The sequence below is a fragment of the Phasianus colchicus genome, chromosome 8 (assembly GCF_987193195.1).
Source record: "Phasianus colchicus chromosome 8, bPhaCol1.hap1.1, whole genome shotgun sequence".
NCBI classification, from domain to species: domain Eukaryota; kingdom Metazoa; phylum Chordata; class Aves; order Galliformes; family Phasianidae; genus Phasianus; species Phasianus colchicus.
Genome location: NC_143443.1, coordinates 21,031,121 through 21,048,614, shown reverse-complemented (window position 1 = coordinate 21,048,614; position 17,494 = coordinate 21,031,121). Strand labels below are relative to the sequence as shown.

Below are 17,494 nucleotides of genomic sequence, written 5' to 3'. Positions count from 1 at the left end.
CACCGTGTCTTAGCTGTGTAAGTTGGTTCTGACATGGGTGGAACCTTGGGTGTGAGCAGGTGGTTGGCTAACATCCCATGGTCTGCCCTGCCTCTTTGAGCAGAGGGAAAGGTTTGGTTCTGTCCTGTTTGAAGGATTTCCTGTACACGTTAAGTATGAAGAGATGCATGTACAAAATAAAATGGTTTTCTGACTGTAATTTAAGTGCAAACAGTGCACATTCTAACCTCAAGGAAGTAGCAGCCAGCAGTGCGAGTGTGCTGTGCTACAGCATGGATTTTGATTTATTTTAAGGCAGAAATGTATTTATTGCTGATGCTCTTACTACAGTGCAAGCCATTGTGGGATATTGCTTGCTGGACAGCACATCCTGTTTTCAGTTATTGTTGCAGTAATAGCAGATTTAGTGGATAAAATAGCAATAGGGAATTATTGCTTTGATTTGGCCTCTAACAGCTTGATTTTGGTTGCCACAATAAGAACTATCACAGGACCAATGGAGAGGCCCTTGTGACAAGCTCACCTCACCTTTTATCCCCAAAATGTTTTGTGTTATTGTAGCTGATACATGTTGGCAAAATTAATACCTTTACAGTTAGACTTACCCTCAATACTTTTTTTTTTTTTCACACTAGTAATGATCACAGTTTTTAAAACATCGGAGATTTACAGCCTTCTTTATTTCAGTGGAATTTAACGTCTGCCCTATGTTACATCTCTGCAGTAAGAGTATGTTGTCAGCACTTCGAGCCAAATCCACAAAGTCTTTCTATTATATCTTCACCTTGAACGCTGTAATACCACCAAAGGCAGTTCCCTCTCCCTGTGGTTTTGCCCACGCCCAGTCCCTGTCACATCGTAAGATCATTTCAATGTAAGTCTATTGTAAATGAAATTATAGCATAAATACAGGGAAGAATTTGGTGTTTTTTTCCTTCTGTTGAGGAAGATGGCCAGGTGTTAATTTTCATGATAAATTCCACGTAGCTTTCAGTTTGCATGAGGTAAAGAAATGGATTTTTTGCATCTTCATGCTCTCCTGTTATCTTTCAAGGGTCTTGTACATAAAGATCGAGACATCTTTATGCTCTACTAACATCGTATTCATCTACCACAGGATTAGGTAGGCCAGCTGGAATTACGTGAAGTAGTCCAAACACCTGTCAGCATCTTTGTATGGATGGGCTGTCTTCCAGCTCACGTGTGTGTGCTCAGGACGGTCCCACCTTAAGAGAGGCCTTTCTGCTCACATGGGCTGTATGCTGCCCGAGCACCACATCAGATGCAGGGGAACACAGATCTGAGAGAACCTAGCAGTTCCTGTCCACCTGCAGTACGGTACCCGCTGTCAGAGCCCGTGAGTGCAGCAGTGTGCCACAGTGCGGCACTGCGGCTGTCGGGGGGACCGAACCACCGTACCTAATTGTGCACAGCAGCAGTCTGCGACCTGCTGCGGTGTCTGCAGCCCCTTTGGAGCCCTACGTGCCAGACTGTGTTTGGTTGGTAGGTCTGACCTTCCACCCCCACTGTCACTGAGTGACTCGAACACTGGTGGTAAGAAGACCACAGTGTCAGTGCTGTGGGGATATTTCCTACCCCTACAAATTTGGTTTGCTGAACATAGCTGCTGCAAGAACGTTGGTCCTTTTATAAGGACCTTCTCCATGCGGATCCCATGACAAGTGGCTCTGTAGTTGGTGGTAATTGATTCATGCATTCTGTTTGCTTCTTCATGAGAAAGAGGAAACATGAAGTCTCCAGTTTATGTAGCCTGTGTGCCTGTGGCTGTCAGCTTTATCTTCCCCCTCATGTTGTCTGTCCGACTGTCCCACTTTCTGCTCTTTTGATCATGGTTTGGAGTTCACTGCACAGCCTCTGTGAGGACTGGGCACTGCTGGCTGTCTCAGCACAGGTAGTAAGGTAACACACAGCAGTGAGGGCAGGGGCTTCACAAATACCGCTAATTCCTGGGTTATCAGAGCCTGATAGCTCAGACCAGCTCTGTTTGCTTAGTGACTGACAGCATATTCTCCACAGATCAATAGGAAAATTGATGGTGACCATACTAAGAAAGCACGTTATGAGAAAGAACTGCTTGTATTCGACCTTGACAGCTATGGTGGATGTGTAGTCAGCAGAGAATGGAACAGCCTCCTTGCTTTTTATATGCCTTTCACCCAAGAGAGGTGTTCAGATGTAAAATCTGGACGTCACTGAGGTCTGTAATGTCTTTGCAGGACTTTGAAAGGACTTAGCAGTACCTGTGCCATAGGAAGTGTTACTCTGTGTTCAGAAAACATTTTATTGCATATATTAATTAGAAAATAATTAAATTAGACACTTTATTTGAAAATAACTTAAGGGTTCAGAAAGGAGAGGAGAAAAGAAACACGTGAGTTGAAGGTGCAGTGGCTGGTGCTGTTGGGTCCTTACTGCAGCGGCCCCGCTCTAGCTTACAGGCAGCAGAAGCAAATGCTGAACGGGAAGGGAGGTTCGTTCCAACAGTAAAACGGCGCTGCTGTGGCGCAGGGCGGCCCGGAGCAGCCTCCAGCCGCGGGACGAGGAGGCCGGGCGCCGGCTGCGGGGGAACGCGGAGGTGCCCCGTTGGCATCGGCGGCTGCTGAGGGCCGGCATCGGGCGGCGGTGGCGAGCGGCAGCTCCGGGGCTGAGAGCGAAAGGCCCGGCCTGGGTGCGTATCTCTGCTTGCAGGGTTTTTCTTCTTTCACCGTCGAAGCAGTTGAGAGTTTTTCGATCCAGAAGTGCGCTCGGGACAGAGGCGTAGGGATCGGTCACCGTAGAGCCCCGCGGGAGTTCTTTAATTCACTTAACTAAGACTACCTGAGCCTCTCCTTCAGGTGGCCGGGAGCAGCACCGGGGGCCGCAATCCCCTTCTCCCTCCCCGCGGTGAAGCACCCGGGCGGGGGCCGCCGGCATCCCCCGCTGGGCCCGGCCCCGAGCCGCCGCCTCCCGCCGTGCGGAGGGCGAGGAGGGGGCCCCGGGGAGAGAGCGGCCGGAGGCTGCCGCCCGCTCACCGCTTCTTCTCCCGCAGCTCCTGGACCTCTTCATGGTGTGGGACTGGTCCACCTACTTGGCCGACTACGGGCAGGCCACCTCCAAGTACCTGCGGGTCAACCCCAGCACGGCCCTTACGCTCTTGGAGAAGTAAGTGCGGGCGCTGTGCCGGCCGCGGGGCTGAGCCCGGCCCCGACGGGGTGGCTGCGGGGCCGGGAACGGGGCCGACCTCCCGGCGGCTGCGGCGCTGCCCGGGGCCGGGAGCCGCTGCGGAGCCGGAGCTGCCGCCGCGCCGGGAGACACGCGGGGAAGAGGCGGTGGGACGGGCGCGTGGCGGTGCCGCTGAAGCGGGGTGTGCGCGGACTTGAAGGGCTTTTCTAACGGTGTTCTCTTTTCTCTCCTCCCTGCGACGATCCGCGCTTTGCAGAGTGCACAGAGGGTACGTAGCGCTTATCTCTTACCGAATGTTTTTTCTTCAGTTTATTACGTTTTCCGAATTTCGTTTTAAAATCCTTCGAAAGCGAAGCTCAGTAGTAGAGCCGTGGGGCAGTTGGTGCAGCCTGAGCTCGGCCCAGAGCCGCCGTTCCACTCGGATCTTTGTTTTCCTCCCTCTTTACGCAGCTGTAGGGGCAGCGCCCGCTGAAGTGGGATTTGCCTGATGTGATTTGGGAAGTAATATTTGTTACTGCGAGCTCTGAGTGCTAGAGGTTTAATTTAAGAACATACAGATAATGGGTTTGTAACCTTTCAGTTCATTACAGTACAGAGATCAGAAGAGGAATGAAAGGAAACCTACTGAAGTAGTCAGGTTTTCCCTTTTCAAATGGTGTTTCTAACATGTCAGTACCATTCCCCCCCTCTCTCTCCCCCTCCCCCCCCTTTTTTTTCCTCCAGAATGAGAGACTCTAGCAAAAAGAACAACATTTTTGCTCAGTTCAGGAAGAACGATCGCGACAAGCAGAAGCTGATTGAGACTGTGGTGAAGCAGCTCAGGAGCCTGGTGAATGGCATGTCCCAGCACACATAGGCCTGCTGCTACAGAACTGATCCTTACCATGCCAAGAGGTATTTCAGAGCCACTCATTCTGCCCAGCAGTGCTCTCAGTTGGGACATTTGTTTGACTGGGTAAAGGAAAAGCGCAGCCCATGGCAGAGACATGGGGCCCTCAGCAAATGTTCTTCGTATGAATTTTTAACAGATCGAAAACTATTTTGTATATTGTAAACAAATGGTGAAAAATGAGACTGTACAATAAAACCAGCTCTATCACATTGAACGTGGGGCAGCTGAACTGTAAATACATTATTTAAGTGTCTGCAGACAAGATGTTTGCAGTGTTGCTCTGGGCAGGAATTATCTGAGTAATGATCCCTTTATTGCTGGTTCCAGGATGAATCCTAATTTAATGTGTTGGTTTTTTTGTTCTGCTTTCTTTTTTCTTTTTTCTTTTTCTTTTTTAAGTGCTGAGATCCCCGCATTCAGATACTGCCTGTCAATTTCCTGCATTAAATGTATGGTAGCCTTAAGGTGATCGGACATCATTTTGTATACTGAATTTTGTAGTCTGGAGGTATGAGAAAATCTTCCGATTTTTGGTACCTTTGAGAACTCCCCAAGCACTAGGCTTGGTTTTATTTAGTGTTAGGACTTTTAGGCTCTGTTCTCTGAAAGAGTTTAATCTTGAGTTTCTGATTGTAAATAACCATCTGAGTTCTTTATAATGTGACTTTCTGGGTTCTGTTCCTCAGGGTGACCATTTCTAACCGTACTTTTTAAGATCCTGGGCTCTCCCCAGGGCGCGGTAAGGAATAGATTTGCCGCTGTTGGTTCTGTGCTGCCTGTGTTGGTCCGAACGCCCCATCCCAGCAAGGAGTGCCCCAGGCCAGGCGCTGTGCACTGTCACCTCCTGGCAATTTTAGACATGGGGAGAATGTCTAACAGATACAAACCAAATGTAAAAATAATGTACATTTCGCTGTATTTTTAAGTTATTGACCGTCTAAATACAGTAATATAAACCTTACCCGTGTTTGCCTTTGATTTCGTGTATTAACACGCGCTCGGCCCTGCACTTCGCTGGGAGCCGCGCGGCTCCCGGTGATTTACCTCGGGGCGCGCCTGCGGAGTGGGACCGGGGCGTTATGGGGTCGGGCCGCGATGCCGTGCGGCGGCGGGGCGCAGCGGGGAACCGACCCGGTTCTGGTTGGGACGGGAAAGCTGGGCCGGGTCGGGCTGTGGGGGGAGAGCCCCGAGGACCAGCCCGCAGGGAGCAGCCGCTGCCGCCCCCGATCGCCCCGCGCCCCTTCCATCAATCCCGGCTCTCCGGCTCCAATCACCGCACTTAGCTGCGCTGCTTAAATATGCAGGGCAGACGTCATCTGCGAAGGTGGATCGGGCGTTAAGTGGCCAATATCTATATAAATGTGGCCGAAGGGAGAAGCGGGTGCAGGAGGCGAGCGGGGCCGGGCGGGCCGCAGCCGGGAGGGCCTTTCTGCTCGCCGTCTCCTTCCCGGCCCCGCGCGTGGCAGCCGCCGGGGCGGGCACCGCCGCCGCTCCCCGCCCTCCCGGCGCGGGGCAGGGAGCGGGACCCGCGGTGCGCCGCAGGAGGGAGGATGCCGGCCGGGCTCTGCTGGCCCGCGGCGGCTGCTCTTGCGCTGCTGTTCCTGGCGCTACTGCTCGCCTTGTGTCGGCACCTGTGGGCGCTGCGCTGGAGCCTCAGCCGAGACCGTACAAACGCCCTGTCGCTGCCCAAGGGCTCCATGGGCTGGCCCTTCTTCGGGGAGACCCTGCATTGGCTGCTGCAGGTGAGGCGCGGGGGGACGGGGACGGGACGGGACGGGGGCCGGCGGGAGCCCCGAGCTGACCCGCGGCGCGTCCCCAGGGCTCCCGCTTCCACAGCTCCCGGCGGGAGCGCTACGGCAACGTGTTCAAGACCCACCTGCTGGGCCGCCCGGTGGTGCGGGTGACGGGTGCCGAGAACGTCCGCAAGATCCTGCTGGGCGAGCACACACTGGTCAGCGCACAGTGGCCCCAGAGCACCCAGATCCTCCTGGGCTCCCACACCCTGCTCGGCTCTACGGGCGACCAGCACCGCCAGCGCCGCAAGGTGAGCCCCATAGGTGTGTGGCCGGGCAACTCCTGCCCATGCTCGGCTCTCAGCACCATGCCGAGGACCCGTGCTTTAACTGCCTGCCTCTGTTTCCCCCCTTCTGCTTCTAGATCCTGGCCAGAGCGTTCTGCCGCGCTGCCCTGGAAAGCTACCTGCCACGGATCCAGAAGGTTGTGAGCTGGGAACTGCGGGGCTGGTGCATGCAGCCGGGCTCCATCGCCGTCTATTCCTCTGCTAAAACCTTAACTTTCCGCATTGCAGCTCAGATTCTGCTGGGACTCCGTCTGGAGGAAAAGCAGTTCAAGGACCTGGCCAAAACCTTTGAACAGCTGGTGGAGAACCTCTTCTCCCTGCCCCTCAATGTGCCCTTCAGCGGGCTGCGCAAGGTACTGCTGCCTGCCCCGCTCCTGCCCGCGGCTGGGCCAGGCTGTGGCTGCACAGACCCCATCTTCAGGCCCGACAAGGGGCACCCCAATGAGCCCAGGGCACTGCCCACCCTGCTGCTGGGTGCCTCCAGCACCTGTCTGCATAGACCCTGGTACAGCATGGAGCCGCCACATGCGTTGCTGGAGCCTTTTCCTCAGCTATGCTTACCCAATACCTGCTGCTATGCCATTGCATTCCCCCTGGGTTCAAGCCCACTTGTGGCAGAGGTCTGTGTGTGAGAAGAGAGCAGGATGCACAGAGGGACCTCCCGGTGCTCCTTGGGCAGGCTGGGTGTTGCAGACCCCTTTCTGGTGCTTGGTGCAGTGCTGGAGGGGAACACAGCAGTGGGACAGCCTCTCACAGCCCCTGTTCATTCTCTGCTGCCCTGCCCATTCTTGCCACCTGTCCCATTTCAATCTGCTCTTCCTCATCTGGCTTTGGGTTCTCTTCCCCTTTGGGCCCACAGCCCAAACTGCTTGCCTTTTCCATCAAGGCCTTGCTCAACCTCGTTTCCACTGCAAACTCTGCTTGCCGTCACCTTCCCCACCACCCTCAGCTGTCACCAGCGTGAGCTTCTACCACCCACCTGTCCCTTCCTGCCTCCTCAGCTCAGCTGACCCCAGACCAATCTCTTCACCTCCTCTTGCTCACTGCCCCTTTTCCTTTACTCAAGTCCTTCCTGCCTGGGTTCTCCTTTGTAACTACTTCCCAGCTGCTGGCTGTGGCCATTTCTGCCCCTAACCACTCGGTCCTTCTAGCCTTGCTGGAGGCCTCCTGCCTCCATCCATTCCTGCTCTGTGAGGACATTGCTCCTCAGTTGGTTTTGCTGCACAGCCAAAGATTAGCCGGGTGTGATTAACATGTTCCCATTCTGGAAAAGCCCCTCATTTGTCACTGTCAGTGCCCTGCTTCCAGGGCTCGTCTTTATTAAGTGACCTCACCCTCTCCCTGGGACCTGGCCAGGCCAGGAGTTGTCTGGTGCAGACCTCTCTGGATTCAGTACCACGAATTTGCTGCTGTCAACTCCTCCAAAAGCCTTTCCTAGGGCTTGTACTGACTCACGGCAGGAAGCCAGTGAATCCTCAGCAGTTCTCACCACCTGCTGCCTACTGCAAGGCCCTGGGGCCGGGCAGCGGGCTAACTCTGCTTTGCAGATCCTGGAATTAAAGCTGACCACACTGGGAGTCCCCCAGCCTCTCCAGAGAGGGGGACGGTGCCCAAGGCTCCCCTGACCCGTGTCTGCCTCCCACAGGGCATCAAAGCACGAGACATGCTGCATGAGTTCATGGAGAGGGCCATACAGGAGAAACTGCAGCGAGCCATGTCAGAAGAACACAGCGATGCTCTGGATTTCATAATAAACAGTGCCAAGGAGCACGGCAAAGAGTTCACTATGCAGGAGCTGAAGGTAACCGCAGCCCCGCGCAGTTCCCTCCTGAGCCGGTGGCTGTGAGTGTGGGGCAGAGGGGTGGCAGGAGAGGGCTGTGTGGGACTGCTGGTGGGGCTCTGCCTTACAATAGAGCTGGAGCCTAAAATGGAAACAAATGCCTCTCTGCCTGTCCTCTTCACAGGCATCTGGCCTCAACCTGGCTTAGGATGCATTTTAGACTTACATGGCGGTGCTCAGACTCTGTACATCAGTGTGCACTTGATAACCTCCAGGATGCTGTCCTGGAAATACATAGAGCTGCGCCCAGGGCAGTGTGCTTGTAGATCATGTCACTCCATTCCTCAGGGCTGGGAGCCCAGAGAACTCATCAAAACGGGCCCTGGGCTGGAATGATGGGTTCTGGGACATTCCCTATCACCTCCTTATTAATTACACTGGGGAGCTTGAGGACTGTGTGATGCAATATGATTCATCGCTGTGACTTAGGGATGAACCCAGCAGTCCTCGCTGGGACAAAATGTGGTGAAGAACACTTTGCCAAAGGTCTTGGGAAAAAAATTGTCATTAGTGCTGCATCATTCATACCTCCAGGTCATTCCGGGTGAGGCAGGGACATGACATTGCATCTATGTGGCAAGTTTTGAAGTAGTTTTGCATGGGTACAGTTTAAACACAGAGGACACATGGCTTTACTGTTTATTTAGATATTTAAGTATAGTGATCCAATGCTAAATGTTTTGTACATATTTTGTAGAAGTGTAATCTCTAAATTCTGAAGTGTTTGGAAGACATTACAGAGGTTCTTAGATGCAATTAGAACTGGTATATTTCAAGATAACTAAAACTAATTCCCAGACACAAAATGTGATCAGCTAGTCTGGGTTGAACTTTGTGAGTATTCATGTGTGTATTGCATAAGAATAACTACATGATCTCTCATTGTGTCCCTGGCTCTGACCACAGGTGAGATGATAACAGCAGGAATACACAGATATTGAACACAGTGTGGGGTGACATGGCAGTGACCTTGGGGTGGCTGTCCCTGGCTCAGTGGTACTGCTCCTAGCTGAGCTGCAGCACTGGGACACACTGAGGCAGCTGTGGGAAGATGCAGCCTCACTATCACCAGTTGTGTTGGCACTGTAAAAGCAGGGAGAGAAAGTAAGCTTCTCGGTGTCACCCCTTACATGGCAGCACTGTCAGAGGCTGATGCAGGCAGTCATAAGGGCTATTATTTCAAAATACAGAGCCTGCTCTAATTTTCTTGTGCTGTATTGTAATGTCCTGGCTTTTAATTGCAAGCTGTGGAACTCACAGATTTATTTTCATCTGTGTCTGCTGTCTTGTGGGTGTAAAAATTCCTGCTGCTGCCTGCAGGAGGTGTGCAGGGGTCAGCAGGGACCTGTTATTTCAGAGGTTTTATTTCAGCAGAAAGATGCTCTTGAGAGCTACATCTTGGCAAAAGCCTGCAGTCCAGACAATGTATGTTGCTGATGATGGTTGCAAATCTTTGCTGCATTACTTTTGACCTTTCCAGACTTGGATCCAGGAGCCTTAAGACATCAGGTGTCCTTCCCTGTGCTTCTGGCTTTACCCTCCAGACCTAGCTCCAGAAACTCTTAACTTTCTGCTTCTGAGCATTGGTCTGAGTCCCCTCTCACACAAGCAAATGGTTAATTACAATAAGATGGATTGAATGGAGCCCATTTTAGCTGCCAGTGCATCTTGATCTGTACGTGAACATGCAACCTCGTTGCTCCTGGCTGTCCAGGGAGGCAGAAGCTGCAGGGGAGGCAGAGAAAAGTGCTGATGAAGGTAAAAAACATAATGCTTAAAATGAACATCACTCTTCATGATAAAATGCATGCTGAAATTCTTGTTAAGGTTTGTAAATTTGGGGCAGCAAACTGAGAAGATCCAGAATGGAAGAGATGTGTGCTTAGTTGTTTTGGCATCAGTTCCTAGGCAGGTGGATGTCTGCTCTGTGTGGAGGTTGGATGAGCATGGATATGTTACATGCAGATCCCTGTCAGCCCTGGGGGGTGCAGGCAGTAGAGAGTGGAGGCAGAGGTGGGGTCCTCTGCACAGGAACAAAATCTGTGAAAGCTGAGAACAGTCTGAAAATCCTATCACAACAAGCTCAAAGTAGCATTCAAACCTGTCACTTTTCTTCCCTGCCAGGAGTCAGCCATCGAGCTCATATTTGCTGCTTTTTTCACCACGGCCAGCGCCAGCACCTCCCTCATCCTTCTGCTGCTAAAACACCCCTCAGCAATTGAAAAAATCCGTCAGGAGCTGGCAACCCATGAGCTGTACCCACAGCACCAGAGCTGCCCCATGGCACTCTGCCCAGCAGCAGACAGGGACAGTGAGCAGCAACTCCTTAGCACAGCCAGCAATGCTCATGAGGACCAGAACCAGCCCCCTGACCCCGTAGAGGAGACAGAGCTGAGGGGTGGCTGCTCTCTCCATCTCCCAGCCCCACTGGAGCCCACACACCCCCTGAGCAGCCCCCAGCCCCAGGGCTGCCACTGCCCCCCGGACATCAGCCTGGAGCAGCTGAGCCGCTTGCGCTACCTGGACTGTGTGGTCAAGGAGGTGCTGCGGGTACTGCCGCCAGTCTCTGGGGGGTACAGGACTGCACTGCAGACCTTCGAGCTGGATGTAAGTGCCTGCAGAAAAGGGAGAAGGGGGGCTGGCCCCGATGCCTTCCACTGGGCCCTAACTCTCCCCTCTATTCCTCTCACAGGGTTACCAGATCCCCAAGGGCTGGAGCGTGATGTACAGCATCCGTGACACGCATGAGACGGCTGCTATCTACCAGAGCCCCTCAGGTGGCTTTCATCCTGACCGCTTCAATGTCACCCAACCAGAGGCTGCCGGCCGCTTCCATTACATCCCTTTTGGCGGCGGGGCGCGGAGCTGCATTGGCAAGGAGCTGGCGCAGGCCATCCTGAAGCTGCTGGCCATCGAGCTGGTCACCACAGCCCGCTGGGAACTGGCCACCCCCACCTTTCCCGCCATGCAGACCGTGCCCATCGTGCACCCCGTCGACGGGCTGCAGCTCTACTTCCACCCCCTGCGGCCCAGTCGTGGCGGTGAGGCCTGAGCCAGACCGCTGAGCTCAGCCCGGTGGCGGTGCTCATGGCTGGGCCACTACAGAGCAAAGCCCCGAAGGCCTCGTTGTTTTTCCCCTTTCTGATGCTCAGTGCATTAGGAATAGTCCCACAGAGCCCTGAGCACCAAGGGGAGCCTCACCCCCCTGGGGGGGCCCACCAGCCCAGCCCCACACACATTCTGAGGAGCAAAGCCCCATTCCTGCCCCAGGGCTTTCTCCAGTGGGTGTGTGAAGGAAAGGCAAGAGCATCCTGCACACCCCATCCTGCACACCCTGTCCTGCACACCACAGCTTTCTAGAGGTGGAAAAGAGGGAAGATGAGGGCTCTGCAGGAAAACACACACTACATCTGCCCAATTCACAGTATCAGCTGTAGGTAGGATAACTTGTGTCAAGAGGTTTCTATTGTAAATATTTCATCTCTTTCCTGCACTTCCTATTAGAGCCAGCGCAAATGAGACATTTGTTGACCCAGTGGCTGTGCGTGCAGTGCCTGAGTGCCAAACTGCTGCTTGGGGCCTGACATGCAGCCTCATCCTGAGTCTCTGCAGGATGCAGAGAGCAACCTGACATGGGGCACAGACCTGTGGTGAATAAATGTTTGGGAAACGTTTGGGAAATGTTTGGGGAAATTTCTGAACAGGCCTGCTTTGTGAGGGCACATCCCGTGCTCCTGCTGGTGCTGGAACATGATGGAAGGACATCTGTATGGGGCTATGGTAGCTGTCACAGGGCAGCCGTGACCCTGCCCCAGCCCTGCCCTATGTGTAAGCACTGACTGGTGGCTCTGGGGCACTGCAGTGGTGCCTGGGGCCGAGCCCAGGAGCTGGGGACACATTTTCAGGTGGCTTTTGAGTGCCTCACTGAGGTATGAGTCTCTCCTGCATACAGTGATGTGAGTCCTGCTGCTTGTGCTCAGAATGCCTGGTGTCAGTGTCAGGCTGAAAGCCACCCTGCCTGGGCTGGTCCCCATCACACATCTATGCTGGGGCACGCAGCGGGGTGCAGTGCTGCCTGCGGCAAAAATGTGGCTCCCAAATGTGGCGAGTCATATCTGGAAGAGGTTGAACCGCGGGACTGAGTTAAGTGCTGTTGGCAGCTCGACCCCATTGTGAACCAGAGCCTCTGCCCCTCCTGACCTTGTCCTGAGAAGTGCGTCTCCCCAGCTATCGGAAGGAAAGCGGTGGCTGCAGGTGGCACTGGGTGACCGCTGCGGGGGCCGCCGGTGTGGCAGTGACCTGGGGGACATGAGGAACATGAGGGACGTGTGGGCTTCAGCCACGGGAGCACCGGGGCTCCTCCAGCAGCACATTTAAAAATTACCCCGAGCGCTAACGAGCCCCACAGCCGCCCACTGAAACGTGTAACGTAGATCTAGTAAAAAAAAAAAGACTCGAAACTGATTTTGTTTTCAGATAAACATGAGCATTTACAAATGAAGTGTAATAATTGTTACTTGTAATCAAAGTTTGTTCATATCAGGCTGTTAATTTCTTGACCTCCTTCCAAGATGTTTTTAATTATCCCTTTCACTCTTTAGCATTTGATTCTTTTCGAGCCGATGGCTGCGGAATACACAGCTGGGGAGATAATAAAGCCTTCCTGCGGCAATTATCGGTGCTCAGGCCACCGTATCTCGTTATTTTGACAGACAGTGAACTTGGCGCGGTTGCCGGCCGGGTTCACGCAGATGTCACGGTCCGTGTTGTAGGTCACGAGCGGGTCAGCGCCCGGCGAGGGGAGAGCGCCGGGTCAGGGCGCGGCCGCCGCTCCGGGCCGAGCGCCGCAGGGCTGCCCCGAGGGTCCGCCCGGGCAGGGGCTGCGGGCGGCCACATGGGGAGGGAGGGAAGGTCCCCATCAGCGCGCCGAGCGTCAGAAAAGTACTAATTTAAAATGACGCCTCGCCAGCGCCACCACCCCTGTAGACACAAACACGCACACATGCAACTTCCAGCGTTTATTGAGGTCGTGGTAGGAGTAAGAAAGCAAAAGTAAAAAGGATAGGAAAATGGAGGGATAAAAGGGAGGGGAAGAGATCACGATAGTTTATTGGTAGTAGCGGAGAGGTCCGCGGCCCCATCCTTCCCTCCGCATCCCCGCAGTGCCCGGCGGCCGCGTCCCTCGGAGGTTATTCTGCGCGGGCCCCAGCGGAGCCCATCGGGCGCAGCTCTCGCAGCCCCGGGGCCGCACTCCTCCCGCACGTCGAACCCCGGGGCTACCCCGGAGGGGAGCGCAGCCCACCCGGCGGGTACGGCCGTGCCGAGCGCCTCTCCACGGCCGCGGCAGCCCCGGCGAGCCCGGGGCGAGGGCGGGCAGTGGAGATCGGAGCCGAGCGCAGCGGACAGGGTGTTCCCTTTCCGCGCTCACCTCCCTTTCCGTCGGTGACCCGCGGTTGAACCTGCATCGGGAGGCCGAGACGGAGCGCTGCCCGCCGCTCCTTCTTCCGCGGCCGGGCAGAAACACGAGCTGGGCCTTCCGAGGTGAGCCAGGGGACGGCGGAGCCACCTCCGCCGACGCGGCTCTGCCCGGGGAGCCACAGAATGTCCCCGGTGAGCGGCAGCGCCCTCAGCCCGGCTACCAAGGGGTTCCGATCGGCGGCGAGAGGGCCGGCGACGGAGCCCCACGGGGGCTTGGAGCGCCCCGCGGGTGGATGCCTCCCGGCGGTCGGCTCCGTGTCGCCGCGACGGGGCACGTCTCTGCCTCGGTGCTGCCGGTCCCTGAGGAGCGCGGCGGTAAATCCGAGGGGGCGGTGGGTCCCGCAGCACCCCGTCCGTCTGCCCGGCGGCCGTCTGCAGCGGGCGGGATGCGCCGCGCAAAGCAAACGGTTAAAGATTTCGGGGGGAGGAGCCAGGCCGCAATCCGCAATTAAAGATGAACTTTGGGTGAACTAATTTATCGGATGGTAAGGTAGGGTGGGCAGCAACCTGGGAAGGGTATAAAAGGCGGCCCGCGGAGAGCCTGGCCCGCGCACTCGGAGCTCCCGGGGGGCCGGGTCGGACCGGACTTGCTGCCCCGCCATGGGCTTCTCCGCCCTGGTCGCCAGCGCCCTGTGCACCTTCCTGCTGCCCCTGCTGCTCTTCCTGGCCGCCGTCCGGCTCTGGGACCTGTACTGCGCCAGCGGCCGCGACCCCAGCTGCCCGCTGCCGTTGCCCCCGGGTACCATGGGGCTCCCCTTCTTCGGGGAGACGCTGCAAATGGTGCTGCAGGTAAGGCGGGCAGCTCCCCCTCTCCCCACAAGGGATGAGGTTGAGCAGGGCTGTGCCAGGCTTCTGAGCCCAGGTGTGGATGAGCTCTTTCTTCTTCTTCTTCTTTTTTTTTTTTTTCTTTCCCCCCTCCCCTTTTAGTTATTTTAAATTTATCTATTTATTTTAAATTTACTTACTTCCCTTCCCTGTCCAGCGGCGGAAATTCTTGCAGATGAAGCGCAGGAAATACGGCTTCATCTACAAGACTCATCTCTTCGGGCGGCCCACGGTGCGGGTGATGGGCGCCGAGAACGTGCGGCACATCCTGCTGGGCGAGCACCGCCTGGTCTCCGTGCAGTGGCCCGCCTCGGTGCGCACCATCCTGGGCTCGGGCTGCCTCTCCAACCTCCACAATGGGCAGCACAAACACCGCAAAAAGGTACCGCCCAGACGGTGGGCTGGGAGCGGGGCAGCTGTTCCGCATGTGGCAGCTGAGCCCGTATCCCCTTCCTCTTGTCCCCCGGGCAGGTGATCATGCAGGCCTTCTCCCGGGACGCCCTGCAGCACTACGTGCCCGTCATCCAAGAGGAGGTGAGTGCCTGCCTGGCACAGTGGCTGGGCGCCGGGCCCTGCCTGCTGGTGTACCCTGAGGTGAAGCGCCTCATGTTCCGCATCGCTATGCGCATCCTGCTGGGCTTCCAGCCCCGCCAAGCCGGCCATGACAGTGAGCAGCAGCTGGTGGAAGCCTTCGAGGAGATGATCCGCAACCTCTTCTCCCTCCCCATCGATGTGCCTTTCAGTGGGCTCTACCGGGTGAGGCTCCAGGCCAGCTAGGGATGCTCCCAGGGCAGCAGGGAGGGATGGCGGTGTGGTATAAGTCGGCAGCGTGGCGTAAGTTGTTGGTGTGGCACAAGTCCCAGCTCACTCTCCCCCTGCTTGCACAGGGCTTGAGGGCACGCAACATCATCCATGCCAAGATTGAGGAGAACATCCGTGCCAAGATGGCCCGCAAGGAGCCCGAGAGTGGCTACAAGGATGCACTGCAGCTGCTGATGGAGCACACACAGGGTAATGGAGAGCAGCTCAATATGCAGGTGAGGTTCCCCCCCATCCAGATCCATTTCTTCCCACCCTGCTTTTCTCCCTCAGTCAGCACCATGTTTATCTTTGGGACTAAAAATGGAGAGCAGGAGTTGCTGTCCCTTTGCCAGGTCATAAAGCAGCCTGTGTAGTGCACAAGAGTCCTGGGGACAGATGATGCAGCCAGGCTGCTGGATGAGAGGTGTAGGGTTGTGCCTGTGGGGACTACCGCCCACCCTGGCTCCCGGGTGCCCGCTCCAGCCAGAGATTACCATGCAGCACTGGTGGTGGAGTGAGCCCAGTGGGGATACCACACTCAAGGCATATTTTCTCTCTCCTGTCCTGTGTGTAAGGAGCTGAAGGAGTCTGCCACAGAACTGCTGTTTGGGGGCCATGAAACCACTGCCAGTGCCGCCACATCGCTGATCGCCTTCCTGGGGCTCCACCACGATGTTCTGCAGAAAGTGAGGAAGGAGCTGCAAGTAAAGGTGTGTGTCTTTTCCACAGCCACTTCCCACAAGCAGACAGTAGGAAAGTCCCTCAGAGAGGTGTCCCAGGATGGGTTCCCCTTGACACAGGAGGTTCCCTACTTATAGGGTGGCAGGGAAACACCATTAGCTGAGGGACAGCTGTCTTGCGGTGCCTGGAGCCTGTTCTATAAATGTCATGGCAGCATCTTCCTACCTAGGGGTTACTGTCTGGTCCCAACCAAGAGAAGCAATTGGACATGGAGGTCTTGGAGCAGCTGAAGTACACAGGCTGTGTTATCAAGGAGACCCTCAGGCTGAGCCCTCCTGTTCCTGGAGGATTCCGAATAGCACTCAAGACCCTTGAGCTGAATGTAAGTAGGGCTGGGGCTCAGCTCCTCATAGCACTGCCAAGTGTGAATGTGGTTCTGTAGGTACCTGCCTTAGTGAGCGGGGGGAACCAGAGGGTACACCTGCATGTCACATGCTGACACTTCATCTTCCTTAACAAAGCAACATGCTTCATGTCTCCTCTGTCTTCTTTTGGTAGGGATACCAGATCCCCAAAGGCTGGAACGTTATTTACAGTATCTGTGATACCCACGATGTGGCTGATCTCTTTACTGACAAGGACGAGTTCAACCCGGACCGCTTCATGTCTCCATCTCCGGAGGACTCCTCTAGGTTCAGTTTCATTCCTTTTGGTGGGGGCTTGAGGAGCTGTGTAGGCAAAGAGTTTGCAAAAGTCCTTCTAAAAATATTTACGGTGGAGCTGGCGCGGAGCTGTGACTGGCAGCTGCTAAATGGACCTCCTACAATGAAAACGGGCCCCATAGTGTACCCTGTGGACAATCTGCCTGCCAAATTCATAGGTTTCAGCGGCCAAATCTGAGTGCTCAACGCTTCCCTCCGTCTGGATTTCTGTATAACATCTCATATGTACATAGTAACTTTTTATTGTAACGAAGGCCTTTAAATATTTAAACTTGTAAATGTACAGTAGTTATTTATGTCTAAGTATTTCAAAAGGCTGTGACATTTTTCCCAAGCACTACAATTATGGGTCGCTGATTCATAATTAGATAATTTTATTTCTATAGAAATAAGTTTTCCCCTATTTAAAAATCTTACTGCGAGCTGGCCAGATACATGTTTGACGAGACGTTTCACTGTGGTGTATGCATTCAGAAATATTCTCAAAGGCGTTTGAAACAACGGCAACTAGCTATCATCCAAATTATCTAAATCATTATGGTTTGAGGTTTTCAGTATTATTTGTGTCTAGACCTCATGTTTAATGTATGAATTTTAAGTTTGATAATAAAGTTTATTTTTGAAGATCCTCTCTATGAAGATCTACCTGCATACTAGAGGGTAGCTTAGACAGATAAAATAGGTCTAAAGGGCTCGAATATCAATCAGACTTGCTTTTGTGGATATGCCGTTTGCTGTTTTTATGCTCACACCTCTCCCCTATCCTCCTGCACTCCACGTGCTTCTCACCTGTGCACAGTAAATTGTTTCAGCACTGTGGTATGACAGTGAGTGCTATGGGTCTCTTTATCGTAGTGTTGATACATAGTAAATAAGGAAGTAAAGGAAAGCAGAAGAATGGCACATAACACAAGTGTTTATCTGGAACTGGAGAAAACAGGTAGGGAGAAAAAAACTCCATGAAGGTTCTCTTCTCCTGTGTTACTGCTGAC

At 54.5% G+C, this 17,494-nt stretch overlaps 4 protein-coding genes across 16 annotated transcripts in view; 3 read left to right on the top strand and 1 right to left on the bottom strand.

The window, feature by feature from the left end:
* The window catches only part of EXOC6 (exocyst complex component 6), an 85,665-nt gene extending 80,501 nt beyond the window's left edge, over nt 1–5,164 (top strand). For 4 of the 8 annotated variants that reach the window (XM_090145240.1, XM_090145239.1, XM_031597733.2 and 1 more), the window contains 2 exons: nt 3,050–3,162; nt 3,440–3,898. In XM_090145240.1, coding sequence (XP_090001366.1) covers nt 3,050–3,162; nt 3,440–3,671 — 345 coding nt within the window. In that variant the 3' untranslated portion in view covers nt 3,672–3,898. The other 4 variants (XM_090145242.1, XM_090145243.1, XM_090145245.1 and 1 more) reach the window with 4 other exon arrangements.
* A 436-nt stretch (nt 5,165–5,600) lies between these two features.
* On the top strand, nt 5,601–12,594 carry CYP26C1 (cytochrome P450 family 26 subfamily C member 1). Of its 3 annotated transcripts, XM_031597735.2 has the most exons (6): nt 5,601–5,817; nt 5,895–6,119; nt 6,233–6,508; nt 7,801–7,956; nt 10,120–10,602; nt 10,688–12,594. In XM_031597735.2, the coding sequence occupies exons 1-6, from the start codon at nt 5,626–5,628 to the stop codon at nt 11,045–11,047; spliced, it is 1,692 nt and encodes a 563-aa protein (XP_031453595.2). In that variant the 5' UTR covers nt 5,601–5,625; the 3' UTR covers nt 11,048–12,594. The 3 variants fall into 3 exon arrangements, with proteins under 3 accessions (XP_031453595.2, XP_090001373.1, XP_090001374.1); XM_090145247.1 differs by lacking the exon at nt 6,233–6,508; XM_090145248.1 differs by lacking the exons at nt 10,120–10,602; nt 10,688–12,594 and having other exon boundaries at nt 6,233–6,292; nt 6,384–7,821.
* Nucleotides 12,595–12,935: 341 nt separating this feature from the next.
* On the bottom strand, nt 12,936–14,075 carry LOC149917066 (uncharacterized). The gene is made up of 2 exons (XM_090144646.1): nt 14,028–14,075; nt 12,936–13,943 (listed from the first exon to the last, which is right to left on the bottom strand). Exons 1-2 carry the CDS (start codon nt 14,073–14,075, stop codon nt 13,272–13,274), a joined length of 720 nt encoding a protein of 239 aa, XP_090000772.1. The 3' UTR covers nt 12,936–13,271.
* On the top strand, nt 13,423–17,126 carry CYP26A1 (cytochrome P450 family 26 subfamily A member 1). 4 transcript variants are annotated; one of them, XM_090145236.1, is made up of 8 exons: nt 13,931–14,262; nt 14,456–14,680; nt 14,770–14,832; nt 14,944–15,054; nt 15,186–15,335; nt 15,675–15,809; nt 16,010–16,162; nt 16,339–17,126. In XM_090145236.1, the coding sequence occupies exons 1-8, from the start codon at nt 14,074–14,076 to the stop codon at nt 16,678–16,680; spliced, it is 1,368 nt and encodes a 455-aa protein (XP_090001362.1). In that variant the 5' UTR covers nt 13,931–14,073; the 3' UTR covers nt 16,681–17,126. The 4 variants fall into 4 exon arrangements, with proteins under 4 accessions (XP_090001364.1, XP_090001362.1, XP_031453596.2 ...); XM_090145238.1 differs by lacking the exon at nt 13,931–14,262 and adding an exon at nt 13,423–13,536 and having other exon boundaries at nt 14,770–15,054; XM_031597736.2 differs by having other exon boundaries at nt 14,770–15,054.
* The last annotated feature ends 368 nt before the right edge of the window (nt 17,127–17,494 follow it).

What these genes read in the sequence shown, in the direction of transcription:
- CYP26C1 (XM_031597735.2), top strand. Translation starts at nt 5,626, where the DNA reads ATGCCGGCCGGGCTCTGCTGGCCCGCGGCGGCTGCTCTTGCGCTGCTG. An exon ending in AGCACCGCCAGCGCCGCAAG is followed by an intron (nt 6,120 to 6,232) that starts GTGAGCCCCATA and finishes TTCTGCTTCTAG; the next exon opens with ATCCTGGCCAGAGCGTTCTG. An exon ending in TGCAGACCTTCGAGCTGGAT is followed by an intron (nt 10,603 to 10,687) that starts GTAAGTGCCTGC and finishes TTCCTCTCACAG; the next exon opens with GGTTACCAGATCCCCAAGGG.
- CYP26A1 (XM_031597736.2), top strand. Translation starts at nt 14,074, where the DNA reads ATGGGCTTCTCCGCCCTGGTCGCCAGCGCCCTGTGCACCTTCCTGCTG. An exon ending in AGCACAAACACCGCAAAAAG is followed by an intron (nt 14,681 to 14,769) that starts GTACCGCCCAGA and finishes TCCCCCGGGCAG; the next exon opens with GTGATCATGCAGGCCTTCTC. An exon ending in CTTTCAGTGGGCTCTACCGG is followed by an intron (nt 15,055 to 15,185) that starts GTGAGGCTCCAG and finishes CTGCTTGCACAG; the next exon opens with GGCTTGAGGGCACGCAACAT.
- LOC149917066 (XM_090144646.1), bottom strand. Translation starts at nt 14,075, where the DNA reads ATGGCGGGGCAGCAAGTCCGGTCCGACCCGGCCCCCCGGGAGCTCCGA. An exon ending in CGGCCCCCCGGGAGCTCCGA is followed by an intron (nt 13,944 to 14,027) that starts GTGCGCGGGCCA and finishes CCGATAAATTAG; the next exon opens with TTCACCCAAAGTTCATCTTT.